Source organism: Eleutherodactylus coqui, chromosome 7 (assembly GCF_035609145.1).
Source record: "Eleutherodactylus coqui strain aEleCoq1 chromosome 7, aEleCoq1.hap1, whole genome shotgun sequence".
In the NCBI taxonomy this organism is placed as follows: domain Eukaryota; kingdom Metazoa; phylum Chordata; class Amphibia; order Anura; family Eleutherodactylidae; genus Eleutherodactylus; species Eleutherodactylus coqui.
In genome coordinates this window covers 87188849-87214858 of record NC_089843.1, presented here as the reverse complement: position 1 = coordinate 87214858, position 26010 = coordinate 87188849, and the positions used below count along the sequence as shown (strand labels likewise).

At 44.0% G+C, this 26010-nt stretch overlaps 1 protein-coding gene across 1 annotated transcript in view; it reads left to right on the top strand.

The window, feature by feature from the left end:
* ABLIM2 (actin binding LIM protein family member 2) overlaps positions 1–26010 on the top strand; it is a 106650-nt gene that overhangs the window by 15732 nt on the left and 64908 nt on the right. Inside the window, exons 2-4 of the mRNA XM_066573331.1 lie at positions 12650–12793; positions 22605–22788; positions 23400–23515. Coding sequence (XP_066429428.1) covers positions 12650–12793; positions 22605–22788; positions 23400–23515 — 444 coding nt within the window. The remainder of the gene's footprint in view (positions 1–12649; positions 12794–22604; positions 22789–23399; positions 23516–26010) is intronic.

The following is a 26010-nucleotide window of genomic DNA, read 5'->3' as shown; positions in this document are numbered from 1 at the left end:
AAAAGTACAGTAAACCACGCACAGTATTGAAATTCCAGACATAGTCTATGGACAAGTGTATCACTGTTCCTGGTAGAAAGCAGCAGTGGTTAACTAATCCTAGAACCCTATATTAAATAAATTTTCTCATCTTATAAGTTGACGGTGTTAGCGCAGTTGCGCTATTCAATATACTGTGGGTGTCATATTAGATATGATTTATACAAGCTAGGAGAAGCCACTGAAAGACACATCATTAGGGCTCATTCACATGAGCGCGGTCCACGCATGTTAGAGGTGTGCGCAAGACGAGCTTCTTTAGGAACCCATGAGTTCCTATAGAAGCATTCACATTGAAGAATGTTAGGCGTGCTAAATTCGCGCACCTGACAAAGATAGGATGCATCTAAGCTCCGTGGTGCATGCAAAGATAGGACCTGACCTATCCTTGGTGCGTGCTTTCCATAGACTCCTATGGGAGCTGGAAAACATGCACTTTGGATCATGTGAATGGGCTACTTCAAGTAGCTGGAATTAACACGTTCAAGCGATTTTTGCATTCGGCTATACTGCGCGCCCACAGCGCTCATGTGAACGAGCCCTTATAGTGTGTGTACCACAGGATATCTGCTTTCATTTTGGTGGGAAAACGTTGATGATGTAATTAAAACAAAGGAAGGTGGGACATTCAGATACATTGCAACATTTGGTGTGCTGATAGGTCATTCTCATGGGGAGTGTTTATGATTTAATCAGAAGAGGTAATTTAGCCAGAAGAGGGGAAAAGACGATGATTATCAGACATGCGCAGTAGAGATTTTGTCATATGGCACAATTAGCAACAGACTTTAATCTTCTATCCTGCTCTTCCCTGGTCGTCTTGATTACATTAAGAAGTCTCTAGAGAAGACATTAACATTCTCTTTGAATGTACTTGGGACAGCACCCTTTCCCCATATATAAAGTACTGAAATACAGGCCAACTACATAATAAATACAGTTTCCTTCACACTCCACCATCTGAGAACTACACTACAATGGGAAACACTTGGTGATCTTCCTTCACCACTATAAGCCGCGCTGGAGGATTGCAACAGTACTGAAGTGTTTTTAAAGAAAAATGCCTCACATTCCGCGGGTAAATCACACATTGACAAGCGTGATACCGGGCTGCATTTCATGGCCCAATATCGCGCTCACCCGTGTGGGGGAAGCCTTATTCACTTAAGCATGTCCGACTTCAGTGTGTGAAAACCGGACCGATTATAATGTGTGCATATGTCCATGTGACATCCGTATGCATTGTGTGTCCGGTTTTTTACATCTGAGTGATTTGTGTGCCATTTTTTTTTCTTGCATGCAAAATAAAATTGAAGAAGGCCCAATTTTTTTTAGAATTGCTTAGCAATGATCAATTATGAATAGTGCTTATGGATGTCCACTGTGTGAGCTCCATGTTTTTTGCGCATCCATTGACTCGAATGGGTAACTGCTGTCTGGGAAATTGGACCAGAATAGGACATACTTGGATTTTTTTTTACAGTCCATGTAAAAAAGAAAAAAAAATTGCATATTTCCTCCCTATTGGGCATCATGTCCGTTGTACAATCAGAGGTGCAGCTATGGGGGATGTAGTGGTAGCAATCTCACCTGGTGCCAGATGGAGCCAAAGCCCCACCTGCACATGGTAGGTAGTGGGCCTGTTACAGTTATGCATTAGGGCCCAGAGGCATCAGGTTGAACCTGTGGTATATCACATATAAAAGGTTAATGGGAAGCTGTCACCAAAACCACGAGTAGCATGAACATGGGACAGGTATGTGTGGTGCACTCATGTACGACTTATTCCAAAGCGCAGGTAGGTAGTTTGGTCAGCAGGACCTGGTGGTAGGTTTTCTTTAAGATCTTTATGTAATAAACCATTATTTATGTCTTTAAGACTTTTGCAAAGACCCACACTTCAAGAGAAGAGTTTAGTTCTCTGCAGGGGGAGGCAGTGCTGATGAGAGCTGTGCGTGCGTGGGTTAAGCGCGGATCACTTAACTATCACTGCGAAAAACAACTCGCAGGGAGTGAGTCATGGAGGGAGGAAATGTGTAATAGTCACGACACACCTGCGATGCCACAGCTACTCACTGTGGAGGAAGCTCAAGAAATGGGCTATAGACTCAGATGGCAGCGAATCTGCGACTTCTACAATACTTGTCAAGAACTGTACTCGCCTTGTGATTTAAAGGAATGTATCGGAAAATTAGCATAATGTAATTAAAGGGGTGCGCCATGTTTAGAACAGAAAAGCATCTACTTTTCTCTTCTCAGAAGCAGCAGCACTCTTGTCCATTTATGTGAGTAGGGTTGAGCTGTAAGTGCTGCAATACCAGATGCAGTGTATGGAAAAGGGGAGCGTTCAGGAAAAAGAGAAAATACCTCCCTGCTCTGGGCGGAGATGGTACCACAGAAAGTCACACCATTACTAAACCACAAAAATAGGAGCAAAAACATATGGAAATACATGCAGTCTTTGTCAGTGTTTTTCCTCCATGGCAGTTTTTAATTGGAAAATTATATTGCGCCTCCCCAATGAAAACCACATGCAAATTTCATTGGGGTTGCAGTGTCCCCTTTGGGGTCAGTAGACAGAAAAAATGCCCAAAAATGCCAGAAAAAGACAATAATGAGGAAATTCGATGGTTCCTAAAACCATTCTCCACGTTCCATAGTGTAACCTCTGGCCACTGGGCTGACTTATTGCTGCAATTGTGTTCATGCGAATTTTTTTTTTTTTGAGCGTCACCAATGCCTTTTCTTGTAAAAAATTGTGCATTGCTGCCACTCGCGATTTTCTTTTGTGCCAAAATTACACGTTTTTATCGCACAAAAGACAATAGGAGTTTTAATGTTAAAAATGCATTGCACGAAAATCGCAAGTTCATGCTTTATGATGCGATAAAAGGGAAGCTCCATAGGGAAACATGAGCTAGGAAAAAAAAATAAAAAATCGCAAAACACAGAAAGATGGGACATGCTGCGATATTTTTACTATTTTTCTTTTAATGCCACATCGCAGGAGTGAAAACATCACAAATAGGAATGAAACCATTGAAAATCATTTGGTTTGATAATTCTGCGTTTTCACTCTTGCGCCATTTTATCGCAAGTGTGAAGGCACCCTAAGGTCATGTTCACATGGGGTGGATTGCTGCGGAGGGTCTGCATGGAAGATCCACCGCATTTACAGTAGCAGCAAAGCGGATGAGATTGGCACGATGTCATCCACACTCTGCAGAATAAATCGGCATAAAACCCGTGCGGAGATTGACCTGCAGTGCAGAATGTAAATCCGCAGCATGTCAGTTTTATCACCAGATGCGCTGTAGATTCTGCCTCTTCTCAGTGAGGGGTTGAATGCCACATCGAAAGCCTGTTAGAACTGCTTCAAAATTTGCAACAAGTGGTGCAGGTTGTTAACCTTTCAGCTGTATATCAGCTACAGAATATCCGCAGCGGCCCCTCCGCAGTAAATCCACCCCGTGTGAACACGTCCTTCATCTCTGTTCACATCAGCATTAGCGCGCCTTCACACAAGCCGATTTGCCCGCACAAAATATGTTCATGCAATACGCATAAAATAGAACACATTGATTTCAATGGGTGCATTTTCACCACTTTTTTGCGCTTGCATGTGGAGCGCTACAAAAATTTGCAGCATGCTCTTTTTTTGTGCACCAAAGGTTCCCATAGAAGTCTATGCGCACTCAGTACCCATGCGATTAAACAATACGCTGCGCAATTCAGCAGGAAAAAGAACACATCTATTACTTCTTTGGCTAAATAGCCTTTATAATCACGGTGGAGGTATGTCCCGCTAACGTGAACTGGCCCTGCAAGTGCAAAAAGTACAATAAAATGTGCAAAAACAAAAGAGCACCGTTCACGGCGCTAATGCAAACCATGTGAAGGAGTGTTCTGTTTTCCTGCGCTGTCCTGTGGATCTTATGACAGAATTAAATGGCGCTGAACGGACCTTAGGGTGGAATTTATTAAGACTAGTGTTTCCACTGCCAGTATTAAAGGGGTAGTACCAAAATAGACTTGTATCACCTATCCACAGAGCAAGAAATAAAAGTCTGATTGGTGGGGTTTCCAGCACTGGGGCCCCTACTATAGTCTGCCAAGAATGGGCATCCCAGTACTCGGGTAGCTCCAGGATGTCCCAGTGCTCAGCCACTTCTCCATTCAAGCAGAGGGTGCAGTAAGGAGAAAAGGGGACCTTGGGATCCCATTCTCAGGATATTTTAGGGTTCCAGCAGCGAGGCCCCCGCCTATCAGATTATTATCACCTATCTTTTGGATAAACGATATAATTCAATCGTCTGACGTGCCCTGGAGTAAAATGGGCCAAATTTATAAAGAGTTTTATTACCCTTAATAAACTTGGCAAATCTTTGACTTTCCGTGTGCCAGGAAAAGAAATCTATGTCAGCTTTGTATTAGTCTACATTTGGGCTGCAGTGCTGTAGAATATTTTTTAGAAGTTGTACATTTTGGTGCATAAAAAGTGTGTCTGAGGGGATGGGAAAAGTTAACCCTCTAAACATGGGAAAATTATTATGGTTCGGGTCTAGTTGGGTAGAACGTATAGAATGTTAAAGGGAATCTCACACCATGTTTTTGCAGCCATCACTGAGAACAGCATAAGATAGTGGCAGTCGCTTGGATTACAGCAATACGTCTGCTGTGTGGATCTGTGCAGTAGTTTTGGAGAAACTTGCATTTTATTCGTTGAAGACACACAGGGAAATAAAGGGGTTGTCCTGCAAAACAAAGTTGGGGTATACACTTCTGTATGGCCATATTAATGCACTTTGTAATGTACATTGTGCATTAATTATGAGCCATACAGAAGTTATTCACTTACCTGCTCCGTTGCTGGCGTCCCCGTCTCCATGGTGCCGTCTAATTTCAGCGTCTAATCGCCCGATTAGACGCGCTTGCGCAGTCCGGTCTTCTTTCTTCTGAATGGGGCCGCTCGTGCCGGAGAGCGGCTCCTCGTAGCTCCGCCCCGTCACGTGTGCCGATTCCAGCCAATCAGGAGGCTGGAATCGGCAATGGACCGCACAGAAGACCTGCGGTCCACCGAGGGTGAAGATCCCGGCGGCCATCTTCGCAAGGTAAGTGAGAAGTCACCGGAGCGCGGGGATTCAGGTAAGCACTATCCGGTTTTTTTTTAAACCCCTGCATCGGGTTTGTCTCGCGCCGAACGGGGGGGGCTATTGAAAAAAAAACAAGCCCGTTTCGGTGCGGGACAACTGCATGCCCACCGCTCCCTCTAGCCAGTGATTGGCCGCTTTCTCTCTGTGCACGGTAATAGGCAGACAGCAGTCAATCAGTGGGGAGAGGGTGGGCAAGACTAGCCTGCAGCTCATGAATAATCAAGACTACTTTAGGTAGTCCTTTACGCATGTGCTGCTACTGATAAGAGGAAAATGTGTTAATTCCACTAATAACTTAGGGGAATGCTGTAGTTGCTAAGATATTTACCCAGGTAGCCGTTATATGTGCAGTAATGTAGCTAGTTACCTAGCAGACAATGTTGGAATGTTTGGCCAGAAACTCTTAGGCCCCCTGCACACGGGTGGAAGACGCTGGGACAGGTGAGCCGCAGGCCTCTGCAGGGGCACGGGACCGCATCCCGCTGGAAAATTCTCCGACCCGGCCTTCTGTAGGGGCCTTATATGTGTAAAGTTATCTATGTAGTGTTAATATATTCTAGTAGAATAAAGATGTATCCGAGGATTGTTACAGTCCTAGTATTAGGTTGTGATGCCTTTATATGGAGAGTTTATTATGGAGATAAGTCATCACATCTAGAATGTAATAGTCAGTTGTCATAGTATCATAGGAGAGATACTGCACTGATAGACAAGCAGGGAGGTGTTATACACATCCTACTGATAAATGCTCGTTATATAACTACTTTAGCAATAGATATAAGAGAGTTGGACAGGACAATTATGTAACCTAAATGTATGTTGTTTACGCTTAACTGCGTAGTTCACTGATTGTTACAGTCTCTGTCATGACCCTTGCAGATATGTGTGTTTGGTCTCAAACTCAGACCTGGTGACAATTGGGGAATGCTGTGCGCCTAGTCACTGTGCGAGGCAGGGTCTGCGCATGTGTGAGCGAATGGAAGGACACATCATGTCCAACAGGGTGGCGTTGAGGTAGATTTAAAAGGCGGGGTGAGGCACATAAGTTGTAGGTGCTGTGAACTGTACATAGGATACCTTTCAGTAGCTAACAAAAAGAAATAATGTTATAGCAAGCTTTCAAAACGACTTGCTTTTTATAGAAGGCTGCAGGTTAGAAGCTTGATGAAAAAACCGAAGTAGTTTTGAAAGCTCACCGTAACGTCATTTCTTTTTGTTAGTCATTAAAAGGTATCTACAAGATTACTTTGTTTCTCTTACCGAAAACAATCTGTGTTTATGTTAAAGGGGTTGTCCCGCGAAACAAAGTTGGGGTATACACTTCTGTATGGCCATATTAATGCACTTTGTAATATACATCGTGCATTAATTATGAGCCATACAGAAGTTATTCACTTACCTGTTCCGTTGCTAGCGTCCTCGTCTCCATGGTGCCGTCTAATTTTTAGCGTCTAATCGCCCGATTAGACGCGCTTGCGCAGTCCGGTCTTCTCCCTTCTGAATGGGGACGCTCGTGCCGGAGAGCGGCTCCTCGTAGCTCCGCCCCGTCACGTGTGCCGATTCCAGCCAATCAGGAGGCTGGAATCGGCAATGGACCGCACAGAAGACCTGCGGTCCACCGAGGGTGAAGATCCCGGCGGCCATCTTCGCAAGGTAAGTAAGAAGTCACCGGAGCGCGGGGATTCGGGTAAGTTCTATCCGTTTTTTTTTTTTAAACCCCTGCATCGGGTTTGTCTCGCGCCGAACGGGGGGGGGGGGCCATTAAAAAAAAAAAAAAAACGTTTCGGCGCGGGACAACCCCTTTAAAGACTGAACTTTTTTTCTGTAACGCCCCCCTGTCCACGACCTAGGCGGAATATTACTAGCTGAGAGGGAGGAGGGGGGAGCGCTGACAGGTCTCTGAGGTGAGCCGATCTGATAAATAGGCTCATTGCGGAGGATCACGGCAATCGCAGCATGCCGGGATTTAAATCATGCGAGCAGAGAATCGCTGTGATTCTCCGCTCGTGGACGCTGGTGCTGCGCTTTCCATAGCAACCCTATGGAAAGCTTCACAGAGCGTGATCCGCGGGCAATTTATCACAAGCGGATCATCACCCGTGGACAGGCAGCCTAACAAAGTTGCTAAACTGTCCTGGACTGTGGCGCAGAATTCTAAACTATGTGTTGAGTTCAAGAAAATGTGTTGAGTGACTGTATCAATGAAATAGCCACCAAATGAAGTTTATTGTTAGTTTTTGGATTCAGTGCTCGTCTCTTATTTTTACCCTTTCCAATCCACTGTCTGACGTCTTAAGGCATTATGATTTAAGGCCGTACAGCTCCGATGTTGGAAGATGTCCATCGGGGTTCTCTTACTGTATACTGCCAACCTCTCTGCTGTTGGAGCCTATCCAACGAGTCACCTCATGCAGTATTGGCTTTAGCCAGCAGGTAGCGCAGTTTTATAATGGCAGAAAAAGAGAAACCCCCCTAGGAAAACTAGGATACAAATTGGATTGGAAAGGGTTAACTGTACGTGGAGACCCCCCCCTACGTGCGCTAAAGTTTATGACTTTAAAATGTCAGAAGACACAAAGCCATTGATAATTCCTCCCTCATGCCCCGTTTACACAGGACTCTTCTCATGTAAGCAAGTAACATCCCCACCAGTGGTTTGCGCTCATGCAGAATGCTCAGACAGGCAGATCATCGCTGAGAATTGTTCACTTCTCGTTCAGTGCTTCACATTGCTACATGCAATACTGAGTGGGGAGTGTTTAGTGAATGCTGAGCAACAATTGTTACGTGTAAATGGGCCTTAAGCCTACTAAGTATAGTTAAAGGGGTTGTACCAGAATTAACTTTTATCACCTATGTATAGGATAGGTGATAAAAGTCTGATTGATTGATGTCTCACTGCTGAGACCCTTACTGATCCTGAGAACGGGGGTTCCTTGTCCACCTGTTCTTCTCACTGCAGGATTATTGCACCCCCTGCAGTGAGGAGGAGATTGAATGCAGCGATGGCATTACATGTGCTGTGCTGCTTCATTCATTTTCAATAGGATTGCTGCAGATAGCCGGGTGCAATCGCTCGGCTATTTCTTTTAGCCCCATTGAAATGAATGGAATAGCGGCTGCGCATGTGCGGCCATCGCTGTATTCAGTGTGAAATCACTGCGGTGGGAGAAACCTCTCTGCAGTGACGAGGTAAAAGGGACATTGGTCGCCCGTTTTTGTGATCTTGTGAGACCGCCACCCTGTGGATAGGTAATAGAAGGGATTTCTGATACACCCATCTAATATAAAAATGTTTGCACTCCAGATTTCAAAGGTCAGCGATTTTGCTAGTAAAAGCCTCTGTTGTCAAAGTGAGAACTGTTCTTCATACTTTCATCCACATCAATGTCCACAGCCACATGCATGTAACTACTACAAGACAATTCAGTCCCAAATTGCCCCAGTAATAACATTAAGCATGGCTGAGGGTTATTATTGGAACAGAAGGGCACCTGCAGGCTTTGAACCTGAAATTTCAAGCATTAGTAATATACTGTAATATGTTCACACTGTACAGGGTGAGGCAAAAGTCTGGACACATGCGTTTATCTGGTGTAATGAAGAAAAAAATGACCAAAGTGTTAAAATATTAATTGGAATGGAGACTGCATTTTTTGGTGGAAGAGACTTTTTTGGTGGCCATTTTTAAATCCGCCATATTGAATTCAGCTCATGTTTTTCAAATGGTGGTGGTGGTGGTGGGGGGGGGGGGTCATGTGATATATTAATTTAGACTAGAATTGACTCTGAAACATGCTAGGACTATCAGTTTTACCCTATATTCTCTTGTCTAGGATTTCAATGAGGGCAAAGTTTTACAAAGTGCTTTAGATGACGTGTTCGATGTGTCCACTATTCTGCTAGATGCACATGGTTAAATGTGTTAATCCAGTCTTTATGAAGACGCTGAAGAACTGCAGGGAAAATTTCTTCATAGCACTGCTGGATTTACTGTTTCAGGTGAACCATATTACTTATTTTTTCCACATACACAAGTGACTTCGCTATCTGTCAGCACAATTGAGATGAATGGAGCCACTACCAAGCATGTACGACCAGCGACCTGTTTCCTTTAGCTGTAGGAATGGACTAAACCATCTTGCATTGGAAAATAGGGGAGACACTGGTCCCCCGGTATTGGTATCAATGGCTGTCCCAGCGGTTGGACCCCTGCAGATCTATCAGTTTTCACCGATCCAGTGGATGACCACTTTCTGGAATACCCCTTTTGAAGGGAACTTGTCACCTGCCTAAAGCACTATAAACTAAGTTATGGTGCAGTTAGGGCAGGTTACAGGGAGGTGGGTGATGTATTTTTTCATACTCACTCACTTCCTAGTGCCCGCCTGCAAAGTGTGTACTGCAGCCGAAAATCATGGCGCTTTTCAGAGCTCCATGGGCATGCTCTTCTAGATCAGTCTATGGAAGAGCGTGCTCAGGATTCTCAAGAGTCAGATTTTCAGTTGGCGAATGGACTTCACGGGCGGGAACTGTGGAATCCAGGAACTGGATGAGTATAAAAAATATAGCACTTAGTTCTCTGTTACCTGCCCTAACAGCACCATAGCTTAGTTTATAGTGCTTTAAACAGGTGACAGGTTCCCTTTAACGCCTTTAGCTTTTATTTCTGGGGCCTTTAAAGGGGTTGTCCCGCGAAAGCAAGTGGGGTTATACACTTCTGTATGGCCATATTAATGCACTTTGTAATGTACATCGTGCATTAATTATGAGCCATACAGAAGTTATTCACTTACCTGTTCCGTTGCTGGCATCCCCGTCTCCATGGTGCCGTCTAATTTCAGCGTCTAATCGCCCGATTAGACGCGCTTGCACAGTCCGATCTTCTCCCTGGTGAATGGGGCCGCTCGTGCCGGAGAGCTGGTCCTCGTAGCTCCGCCCCGTCACGTGTGCCTATTCCAGCCAATCAGGAGGCTGGAATCGGCAATGGACCGCACAGAGCCCACGGTGCACCATGGGAGAAGACCCGCGGTGCATCGTGGGTGAAGATCCCGGCGGCCATCTTGGTAAGGTAAGTAAGAAGTCGCCGCAGCGCGGGGATTCGGGTAAGTACTAAACGTTTTGTTTTTTTTAACCCATGCATTGGTTTTGTCTCGCGCCGAACGGGGGGCCTATTGAATAAAAAAAAAAAACGTTTCGGCGCGGAACAACCCCTTTAAATTCCCTTGTATATGTGGAGAAAATACACATTATGGTTCACCTGAAACAGCACATCCAGCCGTGCTGTAGAGAAATATCACATGCCATTCTTTAGCATGATCATGAAGACTGGATTAAACATTTAACCATGTGCATCCAGCAGAATGGTGGACACATCGTACATGTCATCACTTTGTGAAACGTAAATCCTAAGCAAGTAAAGATAGGGCAAAACTGACAATTCCATTGTGTTTCAGAGTTAATTCTAGTTAAGACTGATATATCCTCTGACCCCCTTACCATCTGAAAAACTTGAGCTGAATTCAATATCATAGATTTAAAAATGGTCACAGAAAACGTTTCTACCAAAAACATGCAGCCTCCCCCCTGATTAATACTTTCACTCAGTGGAAGTCAATTTTTTTCATCAATACACCTGTTAAACTGTTGTGTCCAGACTTTTGCCTCACCCTGTATACATCCAGAAGGTTCCATTCACCCACTATAAGTCAGTATACCTTTTTATTTTCAACTATATGTAATAGGACAGTTGACTACTTTATTTTGTATAGTGGTATCCAGTAAAAAAAATGTATACATCCAGTTTTCCAACATGGGAGTTTATGGCTGACGTATTACCCAATATGCGGGGCCAGGCAGGGAGAGATCCACTGGGATTGGGAAATCCTGTGTATTTCTGGACTGAAGGTTGCCTGTCATTTGTGTTTTGCTAATCTCCGAAGCTTTAGAATCGTGTTCTCACATTTCCGAGTTGTGATCTCCGTATTCCACGCTCCGAGCTGGTGGATATTATGCACACTACGCATTCAGTTAGGAAATCCAATTCATTCTTATTTGTAAATTGCTCACCTGGATCACGCTGAGAATCCACCAGCCGCTATTGTACTCAATCTAAGCAAGTTATTTTATATCACGAGCAAAATAATTCCTCTGCCCTGACGGGAGAATTAATGGAATGTATTTAATCTGCTTCCTAGAGATTGTCTGCAGTGGACTATGTATTATTCATAATGGCTTCCCCGCTCCTTACGGCAACATTTCACTGCTGCAAAACCCAATGATGACATCCATATTTCTTTTTGAGAAACTAACTGCTCGATTGGATCACAAGTCTAATATGCATAAACTGTGCCCCCTGTTCTCATTAATCTGCACTGTGACATCCCTCTGTCATTCCTCTTGGAAATGTATGAAAGAACTGGCAACTGGATGTTACCATTTCTAATGTCAAGGCCACATATATCATATAGGCTATGGGACCCATGGAGAGAGGGGGCTCTAGCTCTGATCATCCTTTTTGTTACTGGGTAGCGAGAACATATATAGGACTAGGATCTATGATGGAATCTGTGGCCGGAGGGACCAACACAGATGTGAAAGTGGACTAAAATAGACAAAGTTCCTACCTAGTGCCATGCATTGTTGAAGTATACAGTACATCCTATATTGCCTAGCGCATCATACTTTCCCATCTAGTAAAGGAAAAGCCTATCCGGTTATCAGTCAAGTCTGCCATCTTGGATTTCGCCAGTGGAACTTAGATCAACGAGTTTGATCCTCCAAAATCAGATTGTTACGAGATTTGAACCCAAATCATGGGCTAAACCATGTTGGTGCAACATCTTTCTACTTGATCTTCGCTCAACTCTTGTGGATCTCCGATCAAAACCTTGGTGCATTTCGCCCCGAATGAACTCTAATGTATTCTGTATGAAGTTTACGTTGTCCTCTGCAGCTAGTACACTAGTAATGCCTCTGATCATTCCAGTTTACCATGTTGGAGGTTTTGAAGTCCCAAAGTTGCTTCCAATTAGTGCCTGAAATTTGCGGCCGTCCAGCTGTCTCATTGTGTTAATACTCCCTGCACCGTGCGCAGGCTGTTTAGTGTTATCAGAGGGGCATTTCATGCATGATGCTACTTGGATCCACTAAGTCAAGACACAATTATTACTGTTCTCCATACAAGTTGCTGTGCTTTGTACTGCAGCTCTGCACTAGTAACTTCAATAGTGACTGCAGTTGCTCCTTTGCATTACTGATCAGTGTGATCAACCATCAGTGTATATTCCTGGAACATCTATTGTTTGTCACTTGGATCAGCAGTAAAACTCTTCTAGGCTTTTGACTGACTATTCTACATTTTATGTACTTGATATATACTGTATATACCATTCTGTGGACAAAGTTTGTAAAAGTATATAAAATCCTAAGATGCCATGTTCTTTTCTGCTCCCCAGTATCTCAGCACCAGGCTCTACAGAGCCACTTAGAGAAGCCGGCTGGAAATGCCATCCTCTGCAACAACTGCGGAAGTGCATGTAAAGGAGAGGTCCTTCGGGTGCAGAATAAATATTTCCACATCAAATGCTTTATATGTAAAGGTAAGTACCTCTCATATATGTATGTCTATAAGGACAGCCATGCTTCACATACCCATTGTAAGAGAAAAAAAAACGTTATATGTACGACTGGTATTGGGAAACTTGGGTCGTAACCAATCTGGACAGCCTGGCTGCCATTACATCTACAACAGCTTTCCCTGGACCCTTGAATACTAAATCTACCTACAGTTTCTTGCAAGAATATTCACCATCCCACAACCCCTTGGTGTTTTTCCTGTTTTGTTGCATTACAACCTGGAATTAAAACGGATTTTTAGGCAGTTTGTATTATTTGATTTGCACGACATGCTGACCGGTTGGAAGGTACAACTATTTTTTATTGTGACACAAAGAGTAATTAAGGCAAAAAAAACCCATATAACTTTAACGTCCATAAGTATTAAACCCCTTGTGAAGCTACCTTTTGGTGCAATTCTAGATGCAGGTCTATTGGGGTATCTCTCTATTAGCTTACCACATCTGGATTCTGGGATATTTGCCTATCCTTCCTGGCAAACTGTGCCTAATCCTTCAAGTTATATGGGTTGCATTGATGTACTGCAGTCCTCAAGTCCTGCTGCGGGTTCTCAATTGGGTTGAGGTCTGCGCTTGGAATAAAGGATTCCATGACATTTCCACTAAAAAAGTACTTAAAGGGGTAGTCTCGCGGCAGCAAGTGGGGTTATACACTTCTGTATGGCCATATTAATGCACTTTGTAATGTACATCGTGCATTAATTATGAGCCATACAGAAGTTATTCACTTACCTGCTCCGTTGCTGGCGTCCCCGTCTCCATGGATCCGTCTAATTCTGATGTCTTCTTGCTTTTTTAGACGCGCTTGCGCTGTGCGGTCTTCTCCCCTTCTGCTCGGTCCAGGCACGAGCGGCGTTCTGGCTCCGCCCCCTTCTAAGCATCATCGCGTAGCTCCGCCCCGTCACGTGTGCCGATTCCAGCCAATCAGGAGGCTGGAATCGGCAATGGACCGCACAGAGCCCACGGTGCACCATGGGAAAGGACCCGCGGTGCATCGTGGGTGAAGATCCCGGCGGCCATCTTGGTGAAGGAAGAAGAAGGAAGAAGAAAGACGTCGCAGAGCGGGGATTCGGGTAAGTAATATGTATTTTTTTTTTTTTAACACATCCCTTGTGGTTGTCCTGCGCCGAACGGGGGACCTATGGAAAAAAAACAAAAAACCGTTTCGGCGCGAGACAACCCCTTTAAATGTACCTTTAGCAGTAGGTTTAGGGTCATTGTTCTGCTGGAAGGTCAACCTCTATCCCAGTCTCATGTCTGTGGCAGACAGAAGCAGATTTTCCCTCCAAATTGCCCAGTACTTAAAGGGGCTTTCCAGAGAGAATACTATTGATGACCCGTTCTTAGGATAGTTCATCAATAGCTGATCGGCTGGGGTCTGTCGCTTGAGACCCCGACCGATCAGCTGAGCAGGCGCATGCTGTCAGCGCCGCAAGTACACAGAGGTCGGAGCTGAAGCAGTGGAAGTCTCCATGCCAATCTCCATGTAGTGGCCGACACTTGTAACTGCAAGCACAGCTCGCGTTGATTTCTATGAGTATTTGCGCTCTAATCAGACGAGTTCCCAAGCTACAGACCATACCCGATCAACTATTGATGACCTATCCTGACCAGTTCATCCTTCAATCCTAACCAGTTTTTTTACCGGTTTTCTACCGATGAAAAGCCTCTCTACAGTGTGATTCTTCCACCACCATACTTCACTGTGCGAATCGAGCTTTTCAGGTGATAGGAAGTGTTGGATCTAATCTGAGCAGGGAACCTTCTTCCATGTGTTTGGAGAGTCTGCCACATGCTGTTTGGTGGACTCCAAACATGTTTTCTTATGGCTTTCTTTAAGCAATGTTTTTGTTTTTTCTGGACACTTTTCTATAAAGTGTGTTCGACTTATAGTGGTCCTATGGATAGATAATTCCAGAATTCTCATTGGTGCCTGTGCTGAGGCTCTGATTAATGCCCCCCTTGCCTGGTCTCTTGTCAGGCTTGTAGTTGCGTTATAATGGATGTTATGGTGCTTCGTGGAAGGTTCAGAGTAGCGTTGCTCATCTTGATCAGACAGATTTTGAGTTTTAGCAAAAATCCCCAGGAAATATCATCTTTCTGCTTGGAGCAGGAAGGCCTGGTGTGTTGGCTTAGTGCTGCTGCCTTGCAGTACTGGAGCTCTAGGTTGAAATCTAACCTTGATGGGGATTTGAACCTGGGACCCCACCACTGTCAGCTGTGCTAACCCAACATACCTGTCCTTTCTGCTTCAAGCAGAGAGATGAATCAAAAAAATGGGTCAGTCGCTCCCAACCTGAGTATTTCAATGATCATTCAACACTAGTTCAAAGTTTAGGATACTTTTTTATAACTCAACCGTAATCTATACTTCTCCACAACTTTCAAATTAGAAGTATTTATACTGACATCATGTGACAGATCATGTGATGCTTTGATTGTATTGACTTTTTTCAACTAATTATATGACTTTTTAAGTTTGGTTGAACCAGAATTTATTTACAAGCTTCATAGCAAAGGGGGGGGGGGGGGGGGGGGGGAGAGAATACTTGTGTAATTACAACTTCCCAATATCTATCTGTTTTATTAAACCAGGTATTATTTTTTCATTCCACTATAACAATCAGGTCCATTACATAAAATCAAAATGTAAATCCGTTTTAATTCCAGCTTATAACACAGAAAAAACAGGCAAAACACCGAGAGTGGGGAGGGAAAATTTGCACAAGGTACTGTAGATATGCCAAGACGCAACTCCTGCTCTTGTATTGCTATATAGTAAATGGGGTCCGTGCAATATTTGTGGGAACTTTTTTGGCAGCCACATTGGCTGTCAGTCTGCTCTTCCAAGAGACAGAAACTCTATCAGACAGACAGATTACTTCTAATATTCTTAAAGGACATCTGTTGGTGTCCCTGTACCTACTAAACCAGTAACATGACAGGGACTATGACATACTTCCCCTGCTGCTTTTGAATTGCCATGCGTTCTATGTATCATTCAGGACACCACAAAAAGCGAATGGGGGATTTAAATGCCACTGTCAGAACTGACCGTGGCATTTATAGGGTTAACAGCGAAACCTGATGATCATGACTATTTCCTGAGAAAATGTGAGACCTGCATTGTATGGAGCGGGATCAGCTCTGAATGCAAAGGACATAACTGTACATCCTGTGTCGTGAAGGGGTTAAGCCGTGAACGTCCAATGGCCAGCTCTACAGTGCGCGGTGGTTTCAAAGCAGGATTTTGGGGCTCCTGAGACATGCTGAGCAATGGGAAAGGTAATGTATAACCTGTCCCACACGTCCCTGCCATACTACTGGTCTGACAGCTGCAGGGACAATGACAGGTGTCCTTTAATCATTTATAATAGGGAATGCCCTGTTCTTTATATTCTACACCTCAGCTGCTGAAGAACTTCTTTTTGAAGTGTAAGGAGCTTCCTGTCCATCAATCATTGATTTCTATAAAACTTCATCATTCTTTTTAAGAGCAGCTGCTGAAGAACCTCGAGCAGCATAAATGTTATACAGTCAGTGGATGGCGCAGGAGAAAGAAATTGCTACAAAAGCAATGACAAGAGAAAAGCAGCGCACATGTAGCAACGCTGATCTCTGTATCATTGTCAGGTTCTGGAGTTAACTTAACTTTTTAACTTAAAAAAACAATTGCTTTGGAACAAAGCATCTTTCCTCTTCAGTGGAATAAGTTGTTCCACACTTCATCCGTATGCTCTATGTCACTGATGTGCTGGGGCTCGATGTAGAGAAACGCAGGTTACTGAATCTCTCCAAAACAGGATCCATCTGTGCGGAACCACAACAGACGGAATGACCTTTGAGATAAAGCGAGGTATTGTACAGTACTGTATGTGCACAACGCGCCGCGGTCCCTGACAAACAGAGCCCTTATGTCCAGTCAGCTCATGTGCCGGCGCACTTTATAGTAGAAGCAGTCAGAGAACGTTTCCTGCACAAATCTATCATTTATAGCGAGCAGTAAGGAATAAATTACTGTATGATATTAGACAATCTGAATACATGGTTGCTATGTGAACATGCGTAATATTTACCCTGTGATCAGCCAGAGTGAGCGGGAGGCGACGCTTATCTCCCCTTATCTTCCACATAACCGGCCAACATGTGGAAACACAGAACTTAATTTATTAGGAGAGAAGAGTTTTGCAACTCGTTAACATACATTGCTTTACAGATAAAATGCCACAAGATGAAGACCTCCTTGAAATGAGACCAAACTCAACACAGAGAGAGAATTAAAGGCTACGTACACCTTTGCACACTTTTCTTTTCTTGTTGTGTTTTTTGGAAATCAGGACTTTTTTTGAATTAGTTGCGATTAAAAAATTCTGACTGCTTGATTTCTGTGTTTTCCAAGGTACTGCAGGACTAAAATTTTTGCTAATTCTGTCAATCAGTGTAAACTGACAGCTCCTCCCGTAGCCTGCTCCCCGGTTGTGAACGCGCATTCAATACCTTTCCACTGAACTATTTTCGAGGGCTGTATGACATTGCGAGGTTATGGTGGAGCAGATCAGGAGGAGAAAGCAGAGCAGAGTAAGCTACTATCACAGAGGGCTGTATGTCAGTGTCAGGGGATGGTGGAAGAGATCAGGGAGGACAGAGAAAGCTACTATTATAGCGAGCTGAATTTTTTGATCTAATTAGCAGTGAGGGGGAATGACTCGGAGGGTGAGAGATCTATGTATAGTATTGATGTGATTATGCTACACAGCTTCTGAAAGAGGGGAGGGGGAGCTGAGCTTGTGTATGTTCATGAGAAAAAAAACAGTTGTCAGTGCTGGTAACGCCTCTAAGCCAAAAGCTTAAATGTAGGAGTGTCTGCAAACCAAGTATGATGCTTTTTAAATGCATGAGATGGAAAATTAAATGCAACAAAAGATAAGTACATCCTTTTTTTTCCATGCGCATATTGATTTTTCATTCACAAAGGTTTCCATAGCTTTTAAGTTCTAAACAATTGATTTTAATTTCAAACAATTACACGTCCCCCTGTGGCCCAATAAACAAGAGGATCAGTAAGTAGTGGGGCCACCATGTTGGGTGATGCAGTAGTTTATGCGATGTGACATCAATCCAATGAGTGCTCAAATACTGGGGGGATGCTGACCATATGGTATTGAACATAGACCACAATTAATCTTTGTTCTGAGGCTGTTGTGCTCCACAGATTTTTGACTGTAGAGATATGTGGGGATCGTGCCGGCCAAGGAACCACCTGGATGCCTTGCAAAGCACGCATGCTTATGTTCCCTGTGTGGGGCTGCATGGTATCCTGCTGGAAAATACAATTTGGTATGTCCTGAAGATATGGTAGTGGGAAGGACTCTAGCATCTCATCAATGTGGCTTTGATGCATTCTAGAGGTGACTGGCTGTTGATGCTGATGACACCCCAAACCTCCAAAATGGTGATAGGATCAGCCTGATTGTCACGTCACCTCGAGACCCTCAATCATCATTGCTGAGACAGAGTCTTGATTCGTTGCCGAACATCACATTGTGCCATTGATCACACCAGGTAGATCTAGAGTGACCCCTCTGCAGGCTTTACCACCATGCTGCAGTGTGAGGGGCAATGTTCACAATGGACGGCTTAACCACTACTTGCTTCAGCCGATCTATGCAAAATTGTCATTGACAATATTGGAGCATGCTAATCTGTCTGTGGGTTATGGAGCAGCTACTGCATGGCACCGGATGTGTCGCTCTGTGTCTTGTGGCGCTTGTCTCAGCGCTCCAGTTGTAATATGACGATGCACGTTTCATTCTGCTGGCCACCGTCTCCAAATTCAACTCACGGTTGTGGCAATTTCACTCCTTAATCTTCATGCACAAAACATAAAATCATGAAGCCGTTTCTATGGGTGTAACAATGTCTCCAAAATTAACTTCACGGACTGGTTTTTGCCTATTATTACACTGCAAGATCTCGTGATTGGCCCAAAACTGCATTAATTTGCATAAGGTGTTTGTCTGAATATACCCTGAAAATTTCATAATGGTGATACAAATTCTTCATGTTGTGGCTTTTTCTCTGTGAGTCGGTGTACATTGTGCAAGCCCTTAACACTACAGGATGTAAGTTTACGTCCTGGTCACATGATACTTACAGGACATAAACTTATGTCCTGTTTGTGTCAAAAACACCTCGCATCACTTCAGGGAAGTAGCGATCGTCAGGATAGCGATGCGATACAGAAATAAAAAATATTCATGTGTATGACCCCATTTAAAAGAATGGGGTTCATGTTTGTGCATCTCACAATGAACAAATCTCCTGCGACCTTCTCGGCCGCGTAAAAGCAGCCGAAGGCCTCTCTTGCATGAACATATGGTCACTGCGTATTACGCGCACAGTTTTGTTGCAGTACAAATCTCCCATATACTTTAACTGAGCCTCTTACACAAAGCGAAAGAAATTCGGCATGCTCTATCTTAGCGCGTCTTACACGCGCGTACTAGCCAAGATAGTGCATGGGGATTGTCAGCAGCAAGCATGCATGTCATTACGCCCATGAGAAAGGCCTCAGAGACCTAGCGGCTCTCCCGGCTAAGCATGTGCTACAATGTAACAATCTTCAGTTTTAGTCTGATACATTTGACTCTGACTGATACATTGTGGCAATCTCTCAGAAGAGCAGAGACATCTATGTTGATGGGCCGGGGTGATTTAGCATTTCCAGTAATGTACAATTAGTGTCACGTAAAGCTTCACAATCAATACATTGTAGAGCAGAAACTGTTGAGGAGGCACAAAGCAGAAGATCCGCTAAGGGAAAGCAGACGGTGATAATTGCTCCCTGCAGCCGTTAATGCAGCGAATGCCGGAATATCCTAGCACTATGTCTGATAGTCAGAAAAATACAGAATATCAACACCAGTCATGTAATAATAATGCTGCAATAATATAGTTAAAACATAAGTCTTCTTAATAATAACTTTGCGACTATACTTCACATGGAAAGTTGGGAATATATAGAAAAATATCGCTATGAGGTCACTCTCACGCATGCTTTTAGAAAACGACGCAGCATTTTTACTGCGATTTTTAAGCTGCGTTTTTTTTGAACGCATGTCACTGCATTTTACAGTGCTTTTTAATGCACCCCATTATTGTGATGGGTGATGAGGTGCATTAAAAAGCGCTAAAACGCCGGAAAATAGAACAGACAATGCTCAAAAATCGCAGTGTTAGAAATGCCGCATTTGAGCGCATGTCTGCGGGGCCCCATTGACCTCAATGACGGCATTGTACCGCAATAAGAACGGCGTGTGAGAGTGGCCTGAGGCTGGGCTCACATGGATGTATTATTGCCGCATATTAAGCAGGCACTGTACGCCCATGTGAAACTGGGTAACTCTCAGGCAATTAATTACATTGCCTTACACAGTTCTTATCACATTAGCGCGTCAGAATTGCGCAATACACGAGCACAAAAAAAGAACACGGCATGTTCTACTTTGTTGCATATACACACGAGATAGAGCCCATGACATTGTGCGTGAGATATGCTGTCATGTGCAGTACACTTACACCACCGTATGTGGCAGTATGCTGGGTCACCGCTGGCTTCAGAGCTGTAAAACATGGCGTGACCCCCATTAAGGCTACCTTCACACGGGCGAGCGCGATATTGGGCCGAGAAACCTGGCCTGATATTGAGCTTGTCAATGTGTGTTTTGCCTGACATCACTTCTCTGAAATTCTGATCCTCCGGCGCTTCATTCAGACACATGAGAGGATCGGCAAGTGTTTACCAGTAGAGATGAGCGAGTATACTCGCTAAGGCACATTACTCGAGCGAGTAGTGCCTTAGCCGAGTATCTCCCCGCTCGTCTCTAAAGATTCGGGGAGCGGCGGGGGAGAGCGGGGAGGAGCGGAGGGGAGATCTCTCTCGCCCTCTCTCCCCCCGCTCCCCGCCGCAACTCACCTGTCACCCGCGCCGGCCCCCGAATCTTTAGAGACGAGCGGGGAGATGCTCGGCTAAGGCACTACTCGCTCGAGTAATGTGCCTTAGCGAGTATACTCGCTCATCTCTATTTACCAGTGATTTAAATGGGAAACATCACATCGCACTCGCAAGCACATCACACAGTATGCGAGGTGTTTGACTGTCCCCTTAAAAACAATGGGCAATGTGTTCCGAGGGAGACGAAAAAAATAGGACATGCAGCAATTTTTTTTTTTACCTCACAGCATCGCAATGAGGGGAAAAAATCACTTGTGTGTATGATTCCATTCAAAAGAATGGAGTTCATATTCATGCGACTCTTGTGCGTCTAACAATGCACAAAACGCACACGACATTCACGCTCGTGTGAATGTAGCCTAAATTTCTATTTGGGAGCGAATTCTGACAGGGATGGCTTGCCTAAATCTGCATCAGAATCAGCGTGTTTGCTTGCTATCCCATTGACTTTAATGGAAATCCTCGCTGCACTTCATACGGCGGGCTTTTTTTCCACCCGCTGACTTAAAATTCACGGCAAATATAAAACAATGGACACGCACAACCTTGACTCAGATTCTGCTGCAGAAAATCTACAAGGGGATTTGCATCATGTTAAAATAAGTTTCACCTAAAACGGATAGCAAACCTTTAGTCGGGTCTCACACGACTGGATGTGAATTGTGGATTTTGCGATCGTATGATCTGCGGTAATATACGTACAATTCCATCAAATACATTGGATTACACAATTCCACTCACATTAGGAGTCAGAATTGCGTAATCCGATTGTGGGGAAAAAAACGCAGCATGTTCTATTTTACCGCTGAATCCGCGACCATAGAGCCCATTGTGCAGCTAACTGTCACATATACGGTAAAGCATTTTTTTGCAAAACACATTGCAGTTGCAGAATAAAAACTGCAGGTTTCCAAGTGTGATATTGGCTCAAGAAAAAATACCTGCGTTAATACAGCCCAAGGGCTCTTGCACACTTGCGTTTTTCTTTACCCTTTTTTTTACGCGATGTCGCTGCGTTTTTTTCATGCGATTGTTAATGGGACTTTCTAATGTTAAAAACGTATCACAAGTTGGTGCTTTGCAATTTTTGTGCGATGTGTTTTTAACATTAGAAAGTCCCATTGACAATCGCGTGAAAAGAAGGTGCAAGAAAAACGCAAGTGTGCAGGAGCCCTTAGGATGTTCTAAAATTTGAGTGCTAAGGTACCCCCATACTAATCCAACAGCCTCTGCTTCTCACTAACAGATATAGCTACTGACCCCTAATTGCAGCAACAGCTTGACAATTCCTATTAACGGTAACAGAGGCTAATAGGCTAATAATAGACATAGGACTGCCACTAACGGCCACTGGACCCCCAATGACCGTGATGTGACGCACAATTACAACCACATGACCCCCATAGTCCCATACCTACAGTAACAGGGCAGCCACAGACCTCCGGTAACAGTGATAGCCACAGATGCCCATTAATAGTTTAGCCACAGGCCGCCAATAATAGTGCCATCCATATTGCCCCTCTAGTGAATAGCATTTGGTCTCCAAGGCTGGCATGGACTCGGCAGTGTGAACCTTGGCAGCAGTTTAACCGAACTTTCTCTTCAGTCCGAAATCACAGAGGTGCGATGTGCCTACGTGCCAGAGGTTCGCCCCTGGGACCTAACACCTCTAGTAATGATGAGGAGGCAGCTGCTGATGTTGTTGGAGTTCTTGCAGCCCGTTGGTCATTATTAATAGTGAACATTTTCTCTTTCGTTTAGTCTGTGGCTGTGACCTTGCCCAGGGTGGATTTTTCGTCCGGCAGGGAGATTACATATGCACCTTGGATTATCAAAAACACTATGGAACCAGATGCTTCAGTTGTGATGAGTTCATAGAAGGGGAGGTGGTATCTGCACTTGGAAAAACCTACCACCCCTTTTGCTTTGTGTGTGCGATATGCAGGTAAGTGAGTCTGGTGACCTTATTTACTGGTGGAAACCCTACTGATTTTGTAGAGGGGAACAGATTATGGGACATTCATTGTGGGGAGGGCGGCCGAATCAGATGTATACAGGTTAACAGTACTAGGCTAATTTCACACGGGCGAGTGCGATATCAAGCCATGAAACTCAGCCCGATATCACGCTCACAAACATGCTAGTTCCCTGTGGATGCGAGGCGCTTTTGTGCCAAAAACACTTTGCATCACTTCAGGGAAGTAGCAATCAATGGGAAGACTTGCATCGCATTTGTGTGGCCCTTGCACACCGTTCAATGCTTTTATTGGCCCCATTGAATACAATGGCCAATGCGTTTCAAGGGAACACCCAAAAATAGGGCATACCCAGTTTTTCTTGCACCGCGATGCGTGAAAAAACGCTCATGTATATGACCGTATTCAAAAGATGAAGTTCACATTTGTGCGTCTCGCAACACACAAATCTTGTGCGATTTTTCTCAGCCGTGTGAAAGCAGCCGTATGGCGCCATACAACTTGTACGCTAGTAGTAATTTGACGTATTGAGTGTGTAGTTTGCAGCCCTCCACTAATGTATACGTTTCCTGTGTTCCAGAAGCCCATTCCCTCCTGGCGATCGTGTTACTTTTAATGGCAAGGAGTGCGTATGCCAAAAATGTACCGTCTCCCCCACTGTTGGCAACAGCAATCTGTCAATTCAGTCTCTGAGGAGTAAGTTTCCTGGTTGCAGATATGCTTTTACAGTTATATAGATATAATCTACATAAAAAGCGAATTAACCTTGTAAATACATTACATTTCCTATCTTGTACCGACCCGGCTTACAAGCTGTACTGGATGAGGTCTCACTCACATCAGCGGCTTTGTTTTCCGGTTTGCTGTCCCATTACAGGAGCTGCAAAATGGGAAAAAAGTTCCCTTTTACTTCTCATTGATTTGGGTGGGATTCTCTGAGCCTCAGTTATGCACAGTTTAGTTCTGTTACATCTGCTTTCCGTTTTATGTACAAGAATGGTGCAGATTGCAGTGTTCTTTCCACTAAAATAACTGGAGGTGAACAGAAAGGGCCCTTCCTTTATTTTTGCATTGTAGTCAATGGATGCCTGAACTGAACGGAAAGGTTGCCATTGGGTTCTGTTTTTGTTGTCCGTTTATTGGATCCGTTTTTAAATGAGCGTGCACATGGGAAGACAGACAAGAAAAAGACCGGAGCAAGAAAGAAATGGAGACAAGCAGAATTTTTTTTTTTTAAACCGGCAGTATTGTGCAAAGGTTTATGCAAGTGCGGGAAAATGCTGTGAAATAAGAACGCTTTCAAACATAGAACTGTTAATAGTTTATTTTGTCAGTTAAAATGCAAAGTGAATGGACAAAAGAGAAATGTAAATCACATCAATATTTGGTGTGACCAAGCTTTACCTTTAGAACAGCATCAGTTCTTTTAGGTACACTTGCACACAGTTTTTGAACTAGGGAGGTTGTTCTAAACATCTTGGAGAACTAAGCACAGATTTTCTGTGGATGTAGACTTGCTCAAGTCCATCTGTCTCTTCATGTAATCCCAGACAGACGGGATGATGAGGAGATCAGGGCTCTGTGGGGCCATATTATCACTTCCAGGATATTATACCATTGCTTTCAATTGGGTCGGCACTGCTGCTGCCGGTCCCATTGAAAACACTGAGTGATATCGCAGCGTTTTTCTTGCGCTGCGAGGTGAGTGTTTTCACTCGCTCTCGCAGCGCAAGAAAAAAAAATACACTAGTGGGCAAAAGCCCTAAAGCAGAGCAAGTAGTCCTGGAAGTGATGCAGCAGAGAGGTAAGTAGTTTTTTTTTCACCTTTTATGGATGATTTTCAGGGAACGGCTTATATTTCAGACTGAAACCCCAGTCTGCTTTGAGATCTTTGCCTGGAAGAGACCTTGCTGATGCAGTACAACAATCTTTTCTCTTGTGCTCATTCTTGCCATGGTGTGTGAGCTGTGACATGAAACTGTCTTCCGCAACCTCACCTTTGTAGCAGTGTTTGGCTGTTCTTCACCCAGTTTTAAGCCTCCTACACAGCTGTTTCTGTTTCAGTTAAAAAAGCAAAGCAAAATTCTGATGTGAACGAGCTTTTACACTGTGTATACTCCAGAGCTATATTCATAGGTCTGCAGGCTTCACAGCTGTAATCTCCTAGTATTCTTACACAGAATTATTTCTCATTTCTGAAATGTCTTTACATGCTGTAGTATTATCATCCCGCTTCACTAGAAACAAGGAGTCAAAGTCTGGAAAACAGAACCAAGCCAAGGATCAGCTTTGCAAAAAGCCTTTTTCTGCATATACTGTACATCCCGTGTGCAGAGCTGTGTGTCTTAATGGCTACAGGCTACAAGAAAAGCCTCTGTAGTCCGATCCTGCAGTCCTACTTCTTGCGTATGCATATTCAGTAGGCTAACAAGCATTAGGGAACAGATGGAAGGAAGTAACACAAGAGTAACACAAGTTTCATCAAGAGTACTTGAAAAGTTGCTTCATTTTTAACTTTAGAGGCACATCAATAATAGATGAACATTGGCTGTAAAGGTGAAAATAGTGTTTGACTCGCTCCACTTTACTGCATCTGACAAACAGCTCTGCTGCATCAGAGTAGTGCAATGTGTAGTAGATCTGTCTGTCCACGTATTAGAGTAAGGCCATATTCACACAGGCGATTTTGGTGAGAATAACCCATTTGAATGAATATGTTCTTTACCCCTGCGAGTTCTGTCCATCTTGGAATTGGACAGAACTAGTGCACGGCTATACACCGAGAAACCCGAGTGCTCTACATTGCCACCTAATGGTAATAAATAATACTGCTGCTTTTCAGCATTTTGTAAAGGCTAGTTGACCATTCACAGTAATTTTTATTGCTCCAAAGTATCTAAATTTTAAAAAAGCAACTTTGCTGTTTCATGTCTACAGCATCTATGCAGACTTGTGCATCTCCACGGTAACAGGCAGCAAACAAACCCTGAGTAGTCTGATCCTGCACTCATCATCACCCCCCCCCCCCCATGCTTTTATTTACCATGCTTCTTGCTAACACACCAAATGTTAAAAAGAAGTAGGGGATGAACAAGAGAGCGGATGATTGCAGCATCGGATCACACAGGATGTGTTTTTAGCTTGTTACTATGGAGACGTATAGAAACTATAGACGCAAAACTGTAGGAAGT